The sequence below is a fragment of the Leptopilina heterotoma genome, unplaced genomic scaffold (assembly GCF_015476425.1).
Source record: "Leptopilina heterotoma isolate Lh14 unplaced genomic scaffold, ASM1547642v1 Lhet_350, whole genome shotgun sequence".
Classification (NCBI taxonomy): Eukaryota; Metazoa; Arthropoda; class Insecta; order Hymenoptera; family Figitidae; genus Leptopilina; species Leptopilina heterotoma.
In genome coordinates, this window is record NW_025111032.1 from 109170 (window position 1) to 128421 (window position 19252).

Genomic DNA, 19252 nt, shown 5'->3' on the forward strand with positions numbered 1-19252 from the left:
AGAGTGAATTTTTACGTACCCTTAATATTTCTTTTAAAGTTCCCTTTCTGCAAACATTCTTATAAAATCTGTTAAAAATTAATATCACTCTTCTAATCCTTTACGATCCTTAGAATATATATTTTTATTTTCGTCTCTATAAGAAGAAACTCGGAAAGAAACATGTCATAATCTGACATTGAATTAGTAAAACTGTAAAGTATCTATATACTTTTAAAACTTGCAAAACAATGCTTGTTTTTTTAAAATACACAGTAGTCTTTTATATCTTTATGGTCCATTTGTTACTTACTTCAACGTATGTGATCTTTTTTTCCAGTACTTTATTTTCCCTCTTTACCACGAAAGAGAGAAATAAATCGTCGTTTTACAACTCTCTTACCTGTACAAAAAATTAAGCTCTCACAATTTAATTGAAGTGAACTACTTTTAAATTGTAAACGTTAATTTCAAATCTACTGAGTTAATATTAAATGGTAACTCAACGTAACAGAAGATTTAAGTTGCACTAAATAGAATTTTAAAGTAGAAAATAATTTAAAGTAATAATTCCATAATATTTTGTATATTGGCCGTTACCGTTGATCGGTAAGGTAGATCTCGTAAAACCATCTGTGTATAATACGTTTCCTACATTACCTACGTAATTATAATTGCTTCGTCTGACACTTAGGTTGAGACAAATAATAAAATATTAACTCGAAACTCGCTTTTCCAAGTTGATTCATAACATTGCGTAACATTGGAAGTAATTCTAAAAGGGATTTTTTGAATCACCAATTGCGAATCTAAACTCAGCTTTTTAAGCTTCGTAATTTCGGATCCAATCTGGCTGACGAATTTATAAAAAATTGATCTAATTGGCGTAAGATATGTTAATCTGGTCAATACTAAACTTCTCATATACAAAACGAAATTACTATTCTCTGTGATGAAATTTAAATTGCAATATTATAATTTTAAATATATAGTCCACGTAATGGTAATAAAACCAAATAGAGTAACTTGAATTATAAGTAGGTTTATACCTCTCATAATCAGATCTCCTTTACATTTCAACATAGGATTTTATTGCACTGATGTAGTTTTTATCGGAAAAAAAAGAATATTTTTGTTATCGACTGTGCAAAAGATGTAATCCCGTTGTAACCTTGTTGACTTTGGTAAGACGTAAAAGATCGTCTGGTCTTGAGATGGATACAGGTAATCCTTACTTTACTTCCTATTGTCGATCTATCGATAGCCTCTTAAGCGAGTGACAGGCGAAAGGCGCACACGCGCGTCCATCAACAAGTCGTTAACTTTACCACCTTTGTAACTCCCCTTGACTCGGGAAACATTCTGTTTTTTTTACTTCATGTACGTGTACTTTTTTTTGCTGAAGAAAAAAAAACTTTAAATTGCTTACTTAGATTAGACTCGCCGGTTATTTTCAATTAACAATTTTTTTTTTGCAGTTTCTTTCTATTTTTAGCTGACATAATTGAAAAATAATTTGCGCTACAAAATTTTCCATTTGGGGAGATGAACAAACTTGGCTAGAAGAGATTAGCATCATTACAAGATTTTGTGGCGCAAAGTTTTAAATCCGATTTGTTGCATAGTATTAAAATAAAAAATATATTTTTACTTACACAATCAACTTTTTTTATTGTTAATGGAAAAAAATTAATTTTTAGAATGAATCTAAAAAAAAATATCTGGTCTTTAAAGTCTGTGCAATAATCAAGACCACACAACATGGATGGGAAAGTTTTGCTTTTGAGTAGCGATAGTTTATTGATTTTATTTATTTCTTGGCACACTTAATAGTCAGGAATGCCATCTAATTAAATCAAACAAGATTCTTTTTTTTCTATTTAATTATTTATCTGTATTGAATGTTTTTAACTATAGATAGAAATTGTAGTCGTATGTTTTTGATTACATTCTGACGCTTATCAGCACAATTGCTTCGAGATTCTCTTAAAATTTCTAATGCGATGTTAGATAATGTCACAATTGACATTACCGACTGTCGATAAGTCGCCATCAATGACTTCTAACCCCACTTTGCACGCTACATCTTTAACAAGGTTTTTCATTATTAAAGTGAGTTTGCAATTTGCAGTTCTTTTTTGTCGACATTTTATTTTTTTACTGAATTGAAAATGGTATCTACGTCTCGTTAACATTCAAATGAAAAAATTAAATACGAGAAGGGGAAGAAAAAGTTTTAATTAGGATAAAATAGAAAAGATTCGTCATAATCCATTAAGGATGTTTCTCCACGTAAAGAAAACAAAAACTCGTAAGTTTTCCCCTTTCGTAAAAGTTTATATGAAATGAAATCTGCATTTCTAATTAAGCATCCTCGAAGCCATTGCAATTTTAATTATATTATTAATAAGATATTCCTGACACCTCGTTTCTATTATTGTACCATAAATTAATATTAAAAGAAATCAAAAAACTAAAGCATGCAATAGGAAATGGAAAAGCCTTTCATCCAGTTAGAACCGTTAGACATGTTTTTTTACATATATATTTACTTCGATTTAACACACAAGGATATTCGTATATTATGCATGTTTTATATATGTATACATAAAAAATACACCGATACATTTAAATATACATCCACAGATATATAATAAGGATTACACTTATGCCGCTATATTCAACGAGTAGATCAGAGCAGAAAAAAAGTGTATTTAAGATGGCATGGCGTCTACTCAAGCCAAGGCAATTGAGCTCCTGTTACTTTGCCTTGCCTTACCTGTCTGGCAAGTTTTTTTTAACCACAAACAACACCAAGCAAATCATTGTGCCACAAACGTGAGCTTCTTGGCGCCAACACTGTCCGTTCTTTAACACATATTATTATAATATACATATTCAATAAAATCGTCATTATTTTTTAAGAACCTGATAAAATGTCAATGTTAAAAGGTGTGCAGTATGTTCTAATGTCAATGAGATAGCGTGGAGAGAAATTTAAATTTTTTTTGCAGATAACATAAAAATAGTGAAGGTTATTTGTGAATTTGTTTGTCAATAATTTCCAGTCAAGTTTCTGATAGAATTAACAAAATTTTTTCCTTGATTCCTTTGGTTCCCTTGCTAAACTTTTGTTGTTTGAATTCATTGCCCGAACGCCAGAGATATTTTATGGAAAAATATTCAAACCGATTAATTAATGAAATTTACGCTAGCTCAATCTTTTCATGGAGAGCGCGTGGTAAGAGAAATCATCAGTTAGTTTTAATTTTGTCTTTAATAAACAAGAAAATTACAGGTCCAGACGGGACCTGTTCAACATGTACAGAAATGTCGTGTCGTGAAACAATGCAAAATGAAACACATCTTATTTTGATCAATAATTATCAGGAGACAACACATTCAATTATTTTGAGACTCACCGGAGATACGCCGATGTCCCCTCATAGTTCCTCGGCTCATCTTGACAGGAATAGGCACAATTAATTTAAGTTTAAATGAATTTAATATGAAATGATCTATTTTGACCTCTATCTTATGTCGACGCCAAACTGAGAATGAATTAAATGGCCGACGGGGACGCTGAAGCAGACGCGCATCTCGGCTTCGTGGTGAGTCTCACGCGCACTCGTTACAAGGATTTTCCGATGGTAATCGATGCGCGACAGTCAGTAATTAGGTAATTTATCGACTGTCGGAAAGAGTTCGTTTAGTCTCCGCGAGGGGCACTGCTCGACGACGTCTGGTCAGCAAGATGTCTGCGGCCAGTGTTTTGACAGGTGATGTCTCCGTCGATGGATATTCGTATTTCTGTCACTCAGTATGACCGGTATTTATTTCCAGTAATAAATACAAGGAAGCACATTCCTTGTTGGACAAATACGAAGTAATATCTCGGCAGTGATCCCAAAGTTTGGAAATCAGGAACTCGCAGTGATAATTTTTACATGAAATAATAAATCGAAGTATCAGTTTTCTTATGATTAATTAATTGTTTTGACCAGCGATCTGACGGTTCGCAAAAATTACAAGATTTAATAAAAGAATATTTCTCGGAAGGAGAAAATAATCAGTGATTCTCGATTTGGCGTGATTATTTTAGAAATTTACAGTTTACTATTGTAAACAATAGTTACATTTAGTTACATTGACATTTAGTTCATTTGTACACGGCCAATAAAATGCCACGTTACAATACATATAATTTTCATCTGTTAAAAATTAATATAAAACTTATATACAATTCACTAACACTCATAATACAGAAAGGCTTGTTCAACATTCGTAGTATTTTTCAATTGAGGGAACTTTGCTCAAAACCTTTGTGTGCTATCAGTTAAGTCGAACCCTCGGTCGAACCCTTTCTTAATATTTCTTAAATTAAATCTTAACTTGGTTGCGACAAAATATATTTAATTAAAAGTTAAGACCAAGTTATCAAACGAAGGTTATTAGACAGGCAATGCAGGAAACGCAATTACCGACCGAAGATAATACAAGTTCTACCTTACCAACCGATGGTAATGACAATAAAATAATAATTGTAATTTTGGCCAGTTTTATATAATCTAGCTTATTGTAAGCAACCAGGAACTAACTGTTAAAATTAGGTTAATTGACTTCTCACTTCGGTCCCGTATGTGGGTCATGCGGGATTTAGTTCATCCCAACGGCATCATTAGAGTCTCAATATCTATGATGATTAATTGCTTCTAGTTGACAGATTGTGATAATTATTTAAGAAACATTTCCAAACAACGTAATTTTTAACGTAATTTTTTAACAATGACGTTTAAACTTCTCTCTTCATTGATCATTAATTGAAATGGTCCCAAATTTTATTCGGACTCACGAGAATGTCCCAAGTGAATTATCTACTAAATTACAGATTTTAGTTATCTGCGTTCGGCAATTATCCACAGTCGGTAAAACAGAACACCGTCCAACTACTTCTGATATTGATTATAACATTGAAGACAATCACTGTTTTTTACAGGACCAAAACAAAGAAAAGTTTTTGTATTCCTGGTGCTCTTGAATATTCGGGATTCACATCCAAATATATACAGCAGAAAGCTCTTCTCCTGATGAATTCTTTGAATCATCATGTTGTGATGAAGGCCACTGATGTTCCAAAGCATAACGTCACTTAATTAATGCACTAAAACACTTGTCTAGGTGAATACTCAATAGATGACGTTTTATCTGCTCTTATCTATACGTCAGAAGGTAAGGAATAAAAATGTTATTAAAATTATTAAATACAAAAAGTTTGATAATATCTTTACATATGTTTATACTTATTAGAAAAAAATTTATTCTAGATGAGCTTAAATTTTCCAATTATAATAAAGAACTGAATATTACTGTAAAAAAAAGTTTACTTAATTTAATTTTTGTATGTAGAATTTACATTTTAAAAGGTAAATAAAAAGTATGAAGAGTATATATAGAATGCTTTTAGTACATCTACACTAAAATATCAGTAGTTTCCGAAAAATAATTCCATCTTCGTTAAGGTAAGACTATTTTCAATATTTTTTCAAAAATCCACCATTGTCATGATCAGCAATCGTAAAAATCCCCAAGTAGTAATTTTAAAGCCAATAAGATCGATTTTCAAAATATCGTCCCCGTCCGCCATGTTGGATCCACCATTTTGAATTTTACATTTTGATACAGTTTCGTGATTAGAGTGCCAATAAGCAGACATTTAATCCCGTTCTTAAAGAAATCAGGAAAAGAGAAATCAACCAATATATAAAACAAGAAAATATAGAAAGAAAATTTAATCAATACTATTAATATTTCACGTTTACTAAGGTAAAAATTTAACAGCTGAATTATTAATTAAACTGCAGAATTATTTATTAAAATTACCCAACGATAAATATCAAGTTTATATTAATTATGAACAATAAAATGATGTTACAGCGACTTGCCATAATAACAAAAAGTTACATGACAGTTCGACAGCATCAATGCCACGAGAGCTCACCGCCTAGTTTTATTATTGGTTTTCTCTCAAACTTGCATCTGTTCTACTTTTATTTTCAAAAAGAAAATGAGATTAATATTAAAACGAATGCTTTGATATTTTACTATAAATAAGAATTAAATTCCTGCAGAACAAGTATAACAGAAAATATATTTATTATTCTTTTCTTCATTCGAGAATTGTAAATAAATTTTAATGGAAAATATGTTTCAGAAGAAAAATAGCATTTTTATAAAGAAACAACTTTGATAACTTGCGGCATAATTATTTTCAAAAGAGAACAATGATTTACATCAGTATTTTACTTTGCGCATTTATTCCATCTTTGACACGTACATTGCAGGTAATTTTTTTATTTTAATTCCATGAGTTTCTAAAAAGCTCTTCCGAAATATGATTGTAAAGAGTTTCTATTGTGGATTTTTAAATGTAAGGCAAAATATTTTTTTCAGATTCAACAATTGGCTGATTATGATATGCAGAGACTGTTCTATGGTGATCAAAAGGAAGGTAATTATTATTATTAACTGAATTTTATTAATTTACAACTAAATATTCAAATTCTGTTCTTCTTAATATAATCGACGAATGAAAATTGTTTTCAATTTCAATAATTAAGCATCCGATTATGAAGTTGTTTCTGTGAAACATTCGTTGAACAAACGAAGCACTACTGAACTTTCCATCAATGTTAAAATTAATGGCGTTGACAAGCAGTTTATTCTACAGAGCGTAAAAGGCTATTTTGCTGGTAAAGATACAAAAGTTTGGCTAGCGAAAAAAGTTGGAGATAAATTTGAATACACACTGCAAAAGGATGTGAGTGAATCTTATATTGATATCGAATCTAAAAATTAGTACTTAAAAATATTTTTTGTTTTTTTGTGTCTAGTTTATGGAAAAAGTGAATATCTCCTTTTATCATGATGAAGAAACACAGTCTACAATAACTCATAGTGTAAATGAAGAAGGAATTTCAGAATTTGTAAGTAGTTTTAGAATTAGTCTATTCTTTTGGGAAATTGTAATTATTTAGAATAATTTGACCATTATGTACGTAGACTAAAATTTACTCCTTATGTGTTTAGACAATCCTTATTGTAAAGCAGATGCAAAATAATTTTTATTGAACTTTTAGCGACGAGACATGACTGACACAATATACCTGGACTCTTTTTCGAATTGTGCAGCATATAAAACCAATGTGAATTTGTAGAATTCATTGATTTTTGCTGTTTGGTTGTTTTTTAGTGAAAAGCCCCGCCACCACGACAAGGTCTACGAAATATATCCATGATGTCAACACTGTTTGGCACTGGATAAGCAGTTAAGCACTGATCAACATATCGATGACATCTATGATGTTTGGCAGTGGACAACCATCAGTGGAGTGAAGAAATCTTATTAATAATTTGTTTTTGAATATTATTTCCTTGATAAGTGTGCTATCCAATTAAAATCTAATTCCCCTCCTTATCCCAAGGATGCTTAAATAAAAAAGTCTAAAGAATGTTACCAAAACTTTAGGGATTTTTCAGCGGACTCTTTTCTGCAGAAATTCTTATGGTTAGAATATAAAAACTGATTCCATAATATTTTTTTGTCCTACCTGCACGAAAAGTATGTCATTTCGGGCACTTAAAGTGGGCGCAAAGTAACTGATTCTCGCCCGGGGAAGTGGGCGCAAAAGTTCTTTTACGCCCGCTGACGTCACACAAGCGGGAGCAAAAGTACTTTTACGCCCGCTTGCTGTTTTTTTGCGCCCGCTTCGCTCATGCCCTCAATGCCATACTTTTCATGCAGTTAGGACAAAAAATTATGTTCGCAACATGGGCGCAAAGGTGATTACGACTTTGGCGAGATTTCGGGACCTCGGAGACACTTTCGCACCCTCGGCTTCGCCTCGGGCGTGAAAATGTCCCCTCGGTCCCTTCATCTCGCCATCGCCGCAATCACCTATTTTGCGCCCTTGATACAATAATAACTATTAAACCACCAGAATTTTTGGAGAGTTATGAGTCTTCTGAAGATAAGCGGAAAGTTTGCGGGCACTCTGCGGACTTTTTTACTTAGGATATTCCTAAAGACGTTCTGGAGACATTTTAAAGATGTCTCAGGACCAGACATATGAAGCAACAATGCACTGCAAGTTCACTAAGGATTGTACAAATGAAAGGCGTCGAAATTATTCAACATCACTGCGTAACTAAAGAACTTATCCTTCCAGAATGGTATTATTGATTTTGACAAAGTAATACGTCCGTTTGAATTCGATAGACGTAAACGTCGGACTTCTTTCGAAGAATCGTTTGTTAACATAAACAAGGACAACGTTAAAAATCATCATATAATTCATAAACGTGAATTACACACCAACAGTAAGGTAATTATAAATAATGATCCTGACGTGATTAGGACGGAGGTTGACAGAGAAAGGCAGAAGACGGAGGACTCAGTTCTAGAAAAGCCAGATGCAGTGTATCCGGAAATTCTAGTCTATGTGGATACAACTCTCTTTAGGTAAGTTACAACAATTTTTCTATCTGCAAGTAACTAAAATAACAACAAAACATTTTTCCCTCTCATACCTTAAAACCCAGATTTAATAATAATTAAAAAAAATTTTCAGTTACTTCAACAATGATATTATCAAAACTTTGGCCTATACCCTAACACTATGGAATGGAGTAGATCTTAATTATCGAGACGTAAAGAATCCTTTAGTTCGTCTAAACATTGCTGGAATTGTTTTGTGTCAGGTATTTAATTACAAGATTTAGGAAAGTTAACGACCGTTGTTTTGGGTTCCAGTTGAATAAGCGTTTGTTAAGGGTGAAGGATTATTGGAACAAAGTTTAAGAATTAGAAGAAAGGTGCTCAGTGAAAGTTGAACACTTTCTTATTTAATTGAAATAATAGATTGATAAATAATTATTTTATTCCTTCATAAAATTTTAAGATTAATCAAGAATTAGTTTTAGGTCATAAATCTATTGCCCTTTATAATTCAAATTGAAATTACCTATTCAATAAAAGAGTAAGGATGATTTTATTAATTCAAAAATTTTTAAGATGAAAAAGAGAAATGAAATAGGTATAAACTATAAAATTATAACTTCTGCTAGAATGAAAGTAAAACGAATATCGGAAAATAATGAATTAATGAGTGATAGTTTAATTAATTAATTGAATCATAGAAATTAAATGTAATCCAAAATTTTATGAATTCAGATCGAAATTAATATAATTAATCTTTTATGAATTAAAATAAAAATATATTGTAGATTAATCAAAATATTTGTAACATTATTAATTGTCAAACGGTAAAATAAATTTCTGCAAATGACTGGGGACTAAAAATAATTCAATAACCAACTGTATACTTCTTTCAAAATTTAAGGATCAAATTATATCAACGAATCCTTTTGCAATAACAAAACAGACATTAGTGGAGTTCAGTAAATTTATGTACAATGAAGATGAATTTAAATTGGGAGAAGATTACGATATTGCTGTCTTATTAGGAGCAAATCCAGACTTCGACTATGGAATAGAAGGCCTAGCACATCTGTCAGGAGGTTGTGTAATTGAAGAACAACTAACTTTATCCACAATGCTTGTTGTCGATAATTCCAAATTGTCTGGAATTAATACTGCTGCACATGAATTAGCTCACTTGTAAGTATTCTAATACAAATGTGTAACCCTAACAGTTAGGGTTACAGCATCCGAACATTCAGGATATTCTAATACTAAAAATATTAGCATTACTAGTTCATCATTTTAGATTCGGAGCTCCTGAAGATGGTGAGTATGGTGATTCAACAATAAATGCACCGGGAGCGGAAAATTGTTTCTATGATGGTGGTTACCTCATGAGCATTAGAGCATACGACAGAAGACAATTCAGCTTTTCTTCTTGCACCAAGGATGCTATGTCGTACTTCTTCAGGTACAACTTATTTCTATTTTTATATTATTTGCAGGGACAATCATAATAGGAGATTAATTTTTAGACGCTTTACGTGAATTAATCTTCTATTTTAGACGTAAAGTATCCTTCAGTTTGTTTAAACATTGCTGGAATTATTTTGTGTCAGAAGACAATTTTAGATATACAGAATCCTTTAGTTCGTCTAAACATTGCTGGAATTATTTAGTGTCAAATGACTATTTTAGACTTAAGGAATCTTTTAGTTCGCTTAAACATTGCTGGAATTATTTTGTGTCAGGTATTTAATTACAAACTTTAAGAAAGTTGATGGTTGTTGTTGTTTTAGGTATCTAGTTATATACGCGTTTGTGTGGGCTAAAGGATTTTAATAATAAAGTTCGTTGGGGTCCTACTAATAAACAATTGAATCCCTAATGTGGTTGCATCCCTTAACGAAGTAAAGAATTAGTATTTCAAATTTAAATTTGTATTCTTTCATGTCTAACTAAATTTCAGTCACGAAAGAGCTAAATGTCTACTTAATAATCCAGCTGTTAATAGAACAGACAAACAAATATTGAGAATATTACCTGGTAAATATATGACAATAGATGAACAATGCCAAAAAAATGGATTCCGAAAAGCAGTCAATGTAAGTTTGAACAATTTTTATAAAATTCACTTCCGTATGTTTTACATTTTCCTCATTTACATTTCCCCACTTTGTTATTTAAAATACGTGCAAATCATTCAAGATGAATCCAGACATTTGTACAAATATTCAATGTGCCAATGATGGGAATATTCCGGAAGAATTAAATGTAGCGGCACTAGAAGGAACTCCTTGTGATTATGAAAAAGTAAGATATTAATGAAAAGTAATTTATCAAGAAATAAATAAAAGGAAATTTTCAGTTCTGCTTGCGGGGAGAGTGTGTAAAAGTAAAATTGGATGAAGACGTTAATACTAAGATATTATTCCCTCGACAATTTACATTTCCTAAATCTGATGGAGAGAAATGCAAATATGAAATGGATCCATTTACAGTTAGTTAGAAAAAATTATAAAATTACTATTACAAAGATGTACGATTTTTTATCTAACTATATTTTTAGTCCTTTCTACAAGGTTGTGAATTACACTTTCCTCATTTATTCACCCAGAAGGAAAAATAAGATTACAAATAGTTTAAACAGAAGATGGAATTTATTGTATCAACGAAGTAAGAAGAACCAGATCATTTATTTTTATATTTACTAAAAATTCTCATTGATATATTTTGCTTCTTAATTATTCTAGTTCGAGAAGAAAAATACAGCTTCTAACGACTCTCGAAGAATAACAATAGTATCGTTATTTTACTCGCACCGATAAAACTTTTAGTTAACCTGATGAGGATGACAAATTCATGTCATCAAAACGTCGTCTACTTAAAAGCAATAAATAAAATAATGACATGAATTGTGTTATTTTATCCACCTTCCATTGGACCAAATCAGAGATCACTAGATATTTGAAAATCAATTGTAATTTTACAATTTCTGATTTGTTCTCACTACTGGCGAATTTTTTTCACAATAGATAAATCGTCAGCACATGAAAGCAAACAATTATTAATTGCAGTGAACAATACAAAAATCGACGCGGATATTGGCAAAATGGTGTGTTTATTTTTGAAAAAATTAAATGAATTCGCAAATGGGTGAATGACTTCTTGTGTACGTGGAAAACAGTTACTTTTTATAGCAGTCAATTGCAATTTCAAGAGCAGAATAGTCGGAAGATTTAAGGCCACTTAGATTATTATTATATAGAAGAAAATGGAAACGGACCGTAACAAAATTACATAAGCCTCCAATCAGATATTGGAAATCTTTGTAACATTCCTGCATTATAAATCGTAATTTCGATCTTTCGACTTTGCTATACGATATATTCTTAAGATCGTGACCTTCGCACGGATCGTTATTACATGCCGTAAATCATCTTGGAAAACAACACATCGTTCCTCGCGTGTGATGCTGCGGGAGTAATATTACTTGGGGATGTGCCTGATGAAAGCTATGCGGCCTTTTTCCCTAAGGATTCAAAGTCTCTGCGGCTGAATCCTCATCGTGGCAAACAGGCAGGCAGCAGCAGTGCGCTTATGGGTTTGTGTGATTTCATCTCTCATTTGACGGAGTTGTGGTGTTGGATGCTGGGGGTGGAAAGGTGGGTGGGTGGGTTAAAGGCTGAAGCGCGATATCATATCGCTTCTAAAATCAGACGCAAGGGTCTCTCACCCTTTCCGCAAGAATCGACCGAATGCTTGTTTATTCTTTTCTGAATAGATGATACAGAAGAAATATATATGACATTCGCGTGCTAAGGACAAACATTATGAATTATGTGGGCGTCTCAAGGGTGGGCTAATACATCATATAATATACAAGATTTCGAATTTTAAGCAGTCAATATTTCTAATCAATTATTATAATACCATTATTTTGTGTTTACTTTCATTTGGATTAACTGCAACGGAATTCATTATTATTAGTAGACATGTGATAAATTACTATTCATATCAAATGTACACAACTATATCTAATTTCCTATTCTCTTCGGTTGAAATTACTATGAATTACAATTCCTTTGCTAATCGAAGCTGTAAACAATTATAATTAAACACATCGTGATAAATACATTCAACAGAAATTGTAATAAATTGTAATCTCCATTCGGAGAAATTATGATTGACAACTTTGATGTCATCTTCCAAATTACTTCAACGATTAATTGCGATTTTTGACTAGGGGAATTAGAGTTAACCGCCCTTTAGTAAAAATAGTTATAATTAATTACAACTCCTCTCAATTGTAATTAAATTGATTTGCAATTTCCTTAAGTTGAAATTTTCATTAATACTAATTCAAACATCATCTGCAACTATTACTAATTGTAATTCTGACGTCTTTTCACTTACTCCAACTGGTTAATTGTTAATTTTAGCATACGTGGAATTAAAATTTAATTCCTTTAGTAGAAATATTAAGAATTAATTGCAACTCCCATTGGTTGCAACTGTATTGAATCACAATTACCATTAGACTGAATTATTACTGATTCTGTTTTCCTTATCAGTTGGGCCACTATAATTACTTTAGGTTGAACCTAACATTAAGATTATCATCAAAAGGAATTGCATTCAATTGCACTTTTCATCAGAGGGAACAACTACTGTTTGTAATCATCACATCATAAAATTTGCATCATTAATTAATTATAACTCTCATCTCTGAGGAGTAACTAATTATTATCCCAAATCATCGTAGGCATCTTCAAGAATTACTCGTAATTTTAATTTTCATCAGTAGGGACAACAGTAGCTGATTGTAATCATCACTAATTCTAAATTGTTTCTTCTAGAAGTTAATTCTGAATTGCAGCAAGAGGAATTGTTGTAAAATTTCCTTCAGTTCAAATTATTAGGTTAATTGACAAAACCATCCGTTGTAACTAAATTTAAATTCCTATTTCCATCAGTAAATTAATATCAACATAATTCCTCTGCTTTGGGAGAAGTAATTATTTATAACCCGAAACATTCGATTGTAATCAGCATCAGCAGGAATTGTATTAATTGTAATTTCCATCAGAGGGAACTACTACTGATTGTAATCATCATATCTTTCAAATTATTCCCACTGGTTGATTGTTAATTTTAGCAAACGGAATTAAAGTTAAATTCTCTTGGATTAAAATTACTAGAATTAAGTCCAACCTTCATTAGTTGCAAATACCCTAATTTCAAATTCCATCAGTTGCAATTATTACTAATTCTAATATCTCTATCAGTTCGAACTGTAATTAATTGAAGATCCTACCAGTTGATACAGTATTAATTGTAATCACAATCAGCCAGAATTTTCATCATTATTTGTCGATTTCCAGAAGCTAAACAGTAATTAATTATCACCTCGCATAATTTATTCTTTTCTGCAATTCCAAAAAGATGCAACTAAATAATTGTAACAAACATTAAATGGACGTTTTACTATCAAAATTGTAAACATTAGTTAAAATTGTATACTATTTATTCCGTGAAATTAAGACACATTAATTGTAATTCCAAACATTGTAATTTACACAATACCATAATGAATTGAAATTCTCATGTCGTTGGTAGTATCTAATAATTCCTGTTATTATCCAAGTAAACTATTGTCTCTATTCGTTGAACCAAATCAACGTCAATTAGATTTACTGCCAATGAATTAGTAGTTACAGATTTTATGAATTCCGGTATCCATCAGTTGTAACCTAATAATGATAGTAATTCCTGTAGATGCAGATATAATCACTAAATATTGTAACTTTCATTGCGGGAATTATTACAAACCTTTCGTTACTTTTCCTTTATTGTAATTTTCATATATATAAATTGTAAATAGTCAAATAATTTATTAATAATAAAATGTAATAATTGAAATTATAGAAAACTATAATGTAATATAAATAATAATAATTGCTTTACTCATTGGAACTGTAATTAATTACTATAATTCTACCCATTATTGTAATTATCATCTTTATGAATTATATTAGTACTTGAGAGATGCGCAGTAGTCTTAGGGGCAGTTTAGACATGCGCAGTAGTATTAGATGCACGTTAGACATGCGCAGTAGTGTTAGTTGCACTTCAGATATGCGCAGTAGAATTAGGTGCAATTCAGACATGCGCAGTAGTGTTAGGTGCACTTTAAACATGCGCAGTAGTATTAGGTGCATTTTAGACATGCGCAGTAGTGTTAGGTGCACTTTAAACGTGCGCGCAGTAGTATTAGGTGCACTTTAGACATGCGCAGTAATGTTAAGTGAACTTTAAACATGCGCAGTAGTATTAGGTGCACTTAAACATACGCAGTTGTGTTAGGTGTACTTTATACATGCGCAGTAGTATTAAATACACTCAAGAGAGGCTAAGATTCGCTGAAACAAATTATAATCGTTTGAATTTACTACAATTGAATTAGTAGTTAATTTAATTAATTCCAGTGTTCATCAGCTGTTACCTAATTGATAGTAATTCCCACAAGAAGGCCAATTTTTAATTCTTACAAAAATCACTAATTTTTATAATTTTAATTCCTGGAAATTATTGTAATTTCCATCGATAGGTTAATTTTTTTACTGATTGGAACTTTATTTAATTTTATTTCTACCTTATTGTAATTTTCATTGAGAGGAATTGCCTCAATTTTAATTTCCATCAGTTGAAACAAGAATTGATTGTAATTATAGCAGCTTACAAATTACTTCTACTCATTAATTGTAATTGTTGTCAATTAGGTTATGAAATTAATTATAATTAATAACAAATTCTGTCTTATGTAAATATACCTGAATTCCTATTTTCAGATTATTAATTTCCATAATTCCTATTGCAAATTGTAAATTAATCATATCTGTTGGTTTTATCAAAATTAAATTTCTAGTCATTTGGAACTATTAATAATTATAATTTCAGTAACACTTCGAAGTGTAATTAATTGAAAGTGAATGTTGCAGTAACACTTGATTCCAAATGGTATGAAGTGTAATTTAGTTGGGAATTTCGTCACGACATGAAGTTACACAAGTTTCCATCAAGTTAATTAACATATATACAACGTTTATCCTAATTCTCCGAAATTATCAATAAACACCGAAAAAATTGAATTAACAAAGAAACAAGTTCCGCACAGAAAGTGCAAATGACTCTCAGGTGCTATGTCGTGATTGTGCATTTGCCGTGTTTGTAAATTGTAAAGTTTTGTTTCTCTCCCTTGGAAAGTTTACCACCTCGACCAAGTCATTGCATCCCTTTGGCGAACGTTTGAAACCTTTTGAAGGTTCACTTCGGGAGCTTGTTTGCATTACCACGGTACAAGATGGCCAGCGTTGATGTGTACATATTCGATGGTCGAGATTCTCAAGGCCTTCGGGTTTCAAGTTTCATGGAGAAACTTTCAGCTTAACAAACTTCCCTCGACCTACTCCATGGTGAGAGTTGACGATTCTGATAAGGGTTAATTCCCAAGCAATAAACGGAACAAACGGATGTTTCCTTTGACTTGAAATATTTCTCATAATCTACACGACAAATTTTTAGACTCCAATCAATATTTCTCTTTTAATCTAATTTATTTTGAAATCTCTCAAAAACAGGGTTGCCACATGTCGGGGAATATTCATCAGGGAAAAGTCAGGGAATAAAAAAAAATGTAATTTTTGTAGCAACCCTGAAAAATATGAATTAGGAAGAATTTCTATATTTTCTCCTAAATAATAAGTAGGAAACGAGACACTGAAATTATTTCCTGAATCGGAGATTTTGGAATTTCTATCAAGGATGCAGTGAATTTAGAATTTGAAACATTTTATATTAATGGGACGGTTTTGGTGAAAGGGAAATGATTGTACGGTTTGTTGTGGTCGATGGAGTACAATACGGGTGGACATTTAAAAGAGGGTAAAAGGGAAGCACATGTACAGGGTCCACCAGGTGTCAGATGAATTTCCATCTATTTTTCAAAACACACGAAGCATCCAGATGGCGAAGAAATTGGAATACATATGCGTCCATTCGATCGTGATTCGTTTACAAACGGGAACATTTGCCAAATAATGATGGTCAAATACCGCAATGCGTCCTGTCGATTAGATGAATTTCTAAGTTTCTCAATTTTACCAAATCTACTTTTCCTCCAGAATCGAATATCGAAATTTTATCGAATTTTTAAATAATTAAATTCTTTTGACGAATTTTAATCAAATTTTTAAGAATAATTACATTTTTCAAAGAATTCGATTAAAATTGTATTATAAATAATTGAAATTCTGCCATGAGTTTTATTATTTATGAAAATAATTAAATGTTTGCGTACAATTTTATTAAAATTAATTTTAATTAGCAATTCTGGGAAACTATTTTTTGAAACAAACTATACTATTTATTCTTTTAAATATGTGTGGAAAAAATTTATATATTGATCTCTAATTTTTACCAAAGCTTCTCAAATATATTTCCTGCTATTCCCATTTTCCCGACATAATAATGGCTGTATCTTTCTGAACAGATTTTCCGATTCAACAACAAATGAGACCATCTGGCTTATATGGTATTGAGAGTATATGTTTCAAAGTCCCATTTTCTATAAAAAAAAAAATTCGAAGCCCTTTAAATGGCACTTTCCTTTGGAAAATAATGGGTATTTATCGACACTCAATATGACATATTACGATTTTGGACTTAGAAGAATCCTCTCATGGGAAGAATTATGAATCCCAGTGGTGTAAGTTACGTCTCAGCGGAGAAATTCTCTCAAAAAAAAAAAAATGCAAGAAAAAATCCAAAGGTCGTATCATACCACATTTTTATAGAAATTCCATTGGAAATATTTCAATATGCCCCCGGTCACTATACGACGAGTTGCGGATTTCATTTTCCATTTTATATAAATATATATGTATAGTTCCGTCTATGTACATATTAAAAGGTACGGTCAGTACCCATATTGATGTTAAATGAAATTTTTATTTCTTGAATTCCACGTCTGGAATTAAATTTCATCAACTCCTGAAGAAACTATTTATATGATGTTTAATATGTGGAAATATTTATTTTTATAAATTAAAAGAAAAACATTAATTAAGAGAGGAAATCATCTAAACAGTTGATATCAAATTTCGTATGTTTAACTATACTCAAATTATAGAATTTTACATAGTTTCTGTAATCTAGATTCAAAGGGAATGAAATGAATGAAATTTTACAATAAGGTAGAAATAAAATTAAATCAAGTTCTAATCGGTAAAGAAATTACCCTTTCGATGGAAATTACAATAATTTCCAGGAATTAAAATTATAACAATTGGTGATTATTGTCACAATTAAAAATTGTCCCTTTTGTAGGAATTACTATCAATTAGGTAACAACTGATGAACACTGGAATTAATTAAATTAACTACTAATTCACTTGTAGTATATCTAAATAATTAAAATTTGGTTCAGCGAACCTTAGCCTCTCTTGAGTGTATTTAATACTAGTGCGCATGCATGAAGTGCACCTAATACTACTGCGCATGCATAAAGTGCACCTAATACTACTGCGCATGTTTAAAGTGCACCTAATACTACTGCGCATGTCTAAAATGCACCTAATACTACTGCGCACGTTTAAAGTGCACCTAACACTACTGCGCATGTCTAAAGTGCATCTACTACTACTGCGCATTTCAAAAGTGCACTTAAAACTACTGCGCATATGTAAAATGCACCTAATACTACTGCGCGTGTTTAAAGTGTACCTAACACTACTGCGCATGTCTAAAGTGCACCTAATACTACTGCGCATGTTTAAAGTGCACCTAACACTACTGCGCATGTCTGAAGTGCACCTAATTCTACTGCGCATATCTGAAGTGCAACTAACACTACTGCGCATGTCTAATGTGCATCTAATACTACTGCGCATGTCTAAACTGCACCTAAGACTACTGCGCAACTCTCAAGTACTAATATAATTCATAAGGATGATAATTACAATAATAGGTAGAATTATAGTAATTAATTACAGTTCCAATGAGTAAAGCAATTATTATTATTTATATTACATTATAGTTTTCTATAATTTCAATTATTACATTTTATTATTAATAAATTATTTGATTATTTACAATTTATATATACGAAAATTACAATAAAGGAAAAGTAACGAAAGGTTTGTAATAATTCCCGCAATGAAAGTTACAATATTTAGTGATTATATCTGCATCTACAGGAATTACTATCATTATTAGGTTACAACTGATGGATACCGGAATTCATAAAATCTGTAACTACTAATTCATTGGCAGTAAATCTAATTCACGTTGATTTGGTTCAACGAATAGAGACAATAGTTTACTTGGATAATAACAGGAATTATTAGATACTACCAACGACATGAGAATTTCAATTCATTATGGTATTGTGTAAATTACAATGTTTGGAATTACAATTAATGAGTCTTAATTTCACGGAATAAATAGTATACAATTTTAACTAATGTTTACAATTTTGATAGTAAAACGTCCATTTAATGTTTGTTACAATTATTTAGTTGCATCTTTTTGGAATTGTAGAAAAGAATAAATTATGCGAGGTGGTAATTAATTACTGTTACGCTTCTGGAAATTGACAAATAATGATGAAATTTCTGGCTGATTGTGATTACAATTAGTACTGTATCAACTGGTAGAATCTTCAATTAATTACAGTTCGAACTGATAGAGATATTAGAATTAGTAATAATTGCAACTGATGGAATTTGAAATTAG

The 19252-nt window shown here is 31.2% G+C and overlaps 1 protein-coding gene across 1 annotated transcript in view; it reads left to right on the forward strand.

Annotated features, from left to right (window-relative positions):
• The first annotated feature begins 6260 nt into the window (after window positions 1–6260).
• Window positions 6261–19252, forward strand: part of LOC122505240 (venom metalloproteinase 3-like) — a 67610-nt gene continuing 54618 nt past the window's right edge. Inside the window, exons 1-10 of the mRNA XM_043616735.1 lie at window positions 6261–6320; window positions 6430–6487; window positions 6597–6796; window positions 6870–6962; window positions 8205–8497; window positions 8607–8736; window positions 9378–9655; window positions 9765–9929; window positions 10428–10563; window positions 10667–10771. Coding sequence (XP_043472670.1) covers window positions 6261–6320; window positions 6430–6487; window positions 6597–6796; window positions 6870–6962; window positions 8205–8497; window positions 8607–8736; window positions 9378–9655; window positions 9765–9929; window positions 10428–10563; window positions 10667–10771 — 1518 coding nt within the window. The remainder of the gene's footprint in view (window positions 6321–6429; window positions 6488–6596; window positions 6797–6869; window positions 6963–8204; window positions 8498–8606; window positions 8737–9377; window positions 9656–9764; window positions 9930–10427; window positions 10564–10666; window positions 10772–19252) is intronic.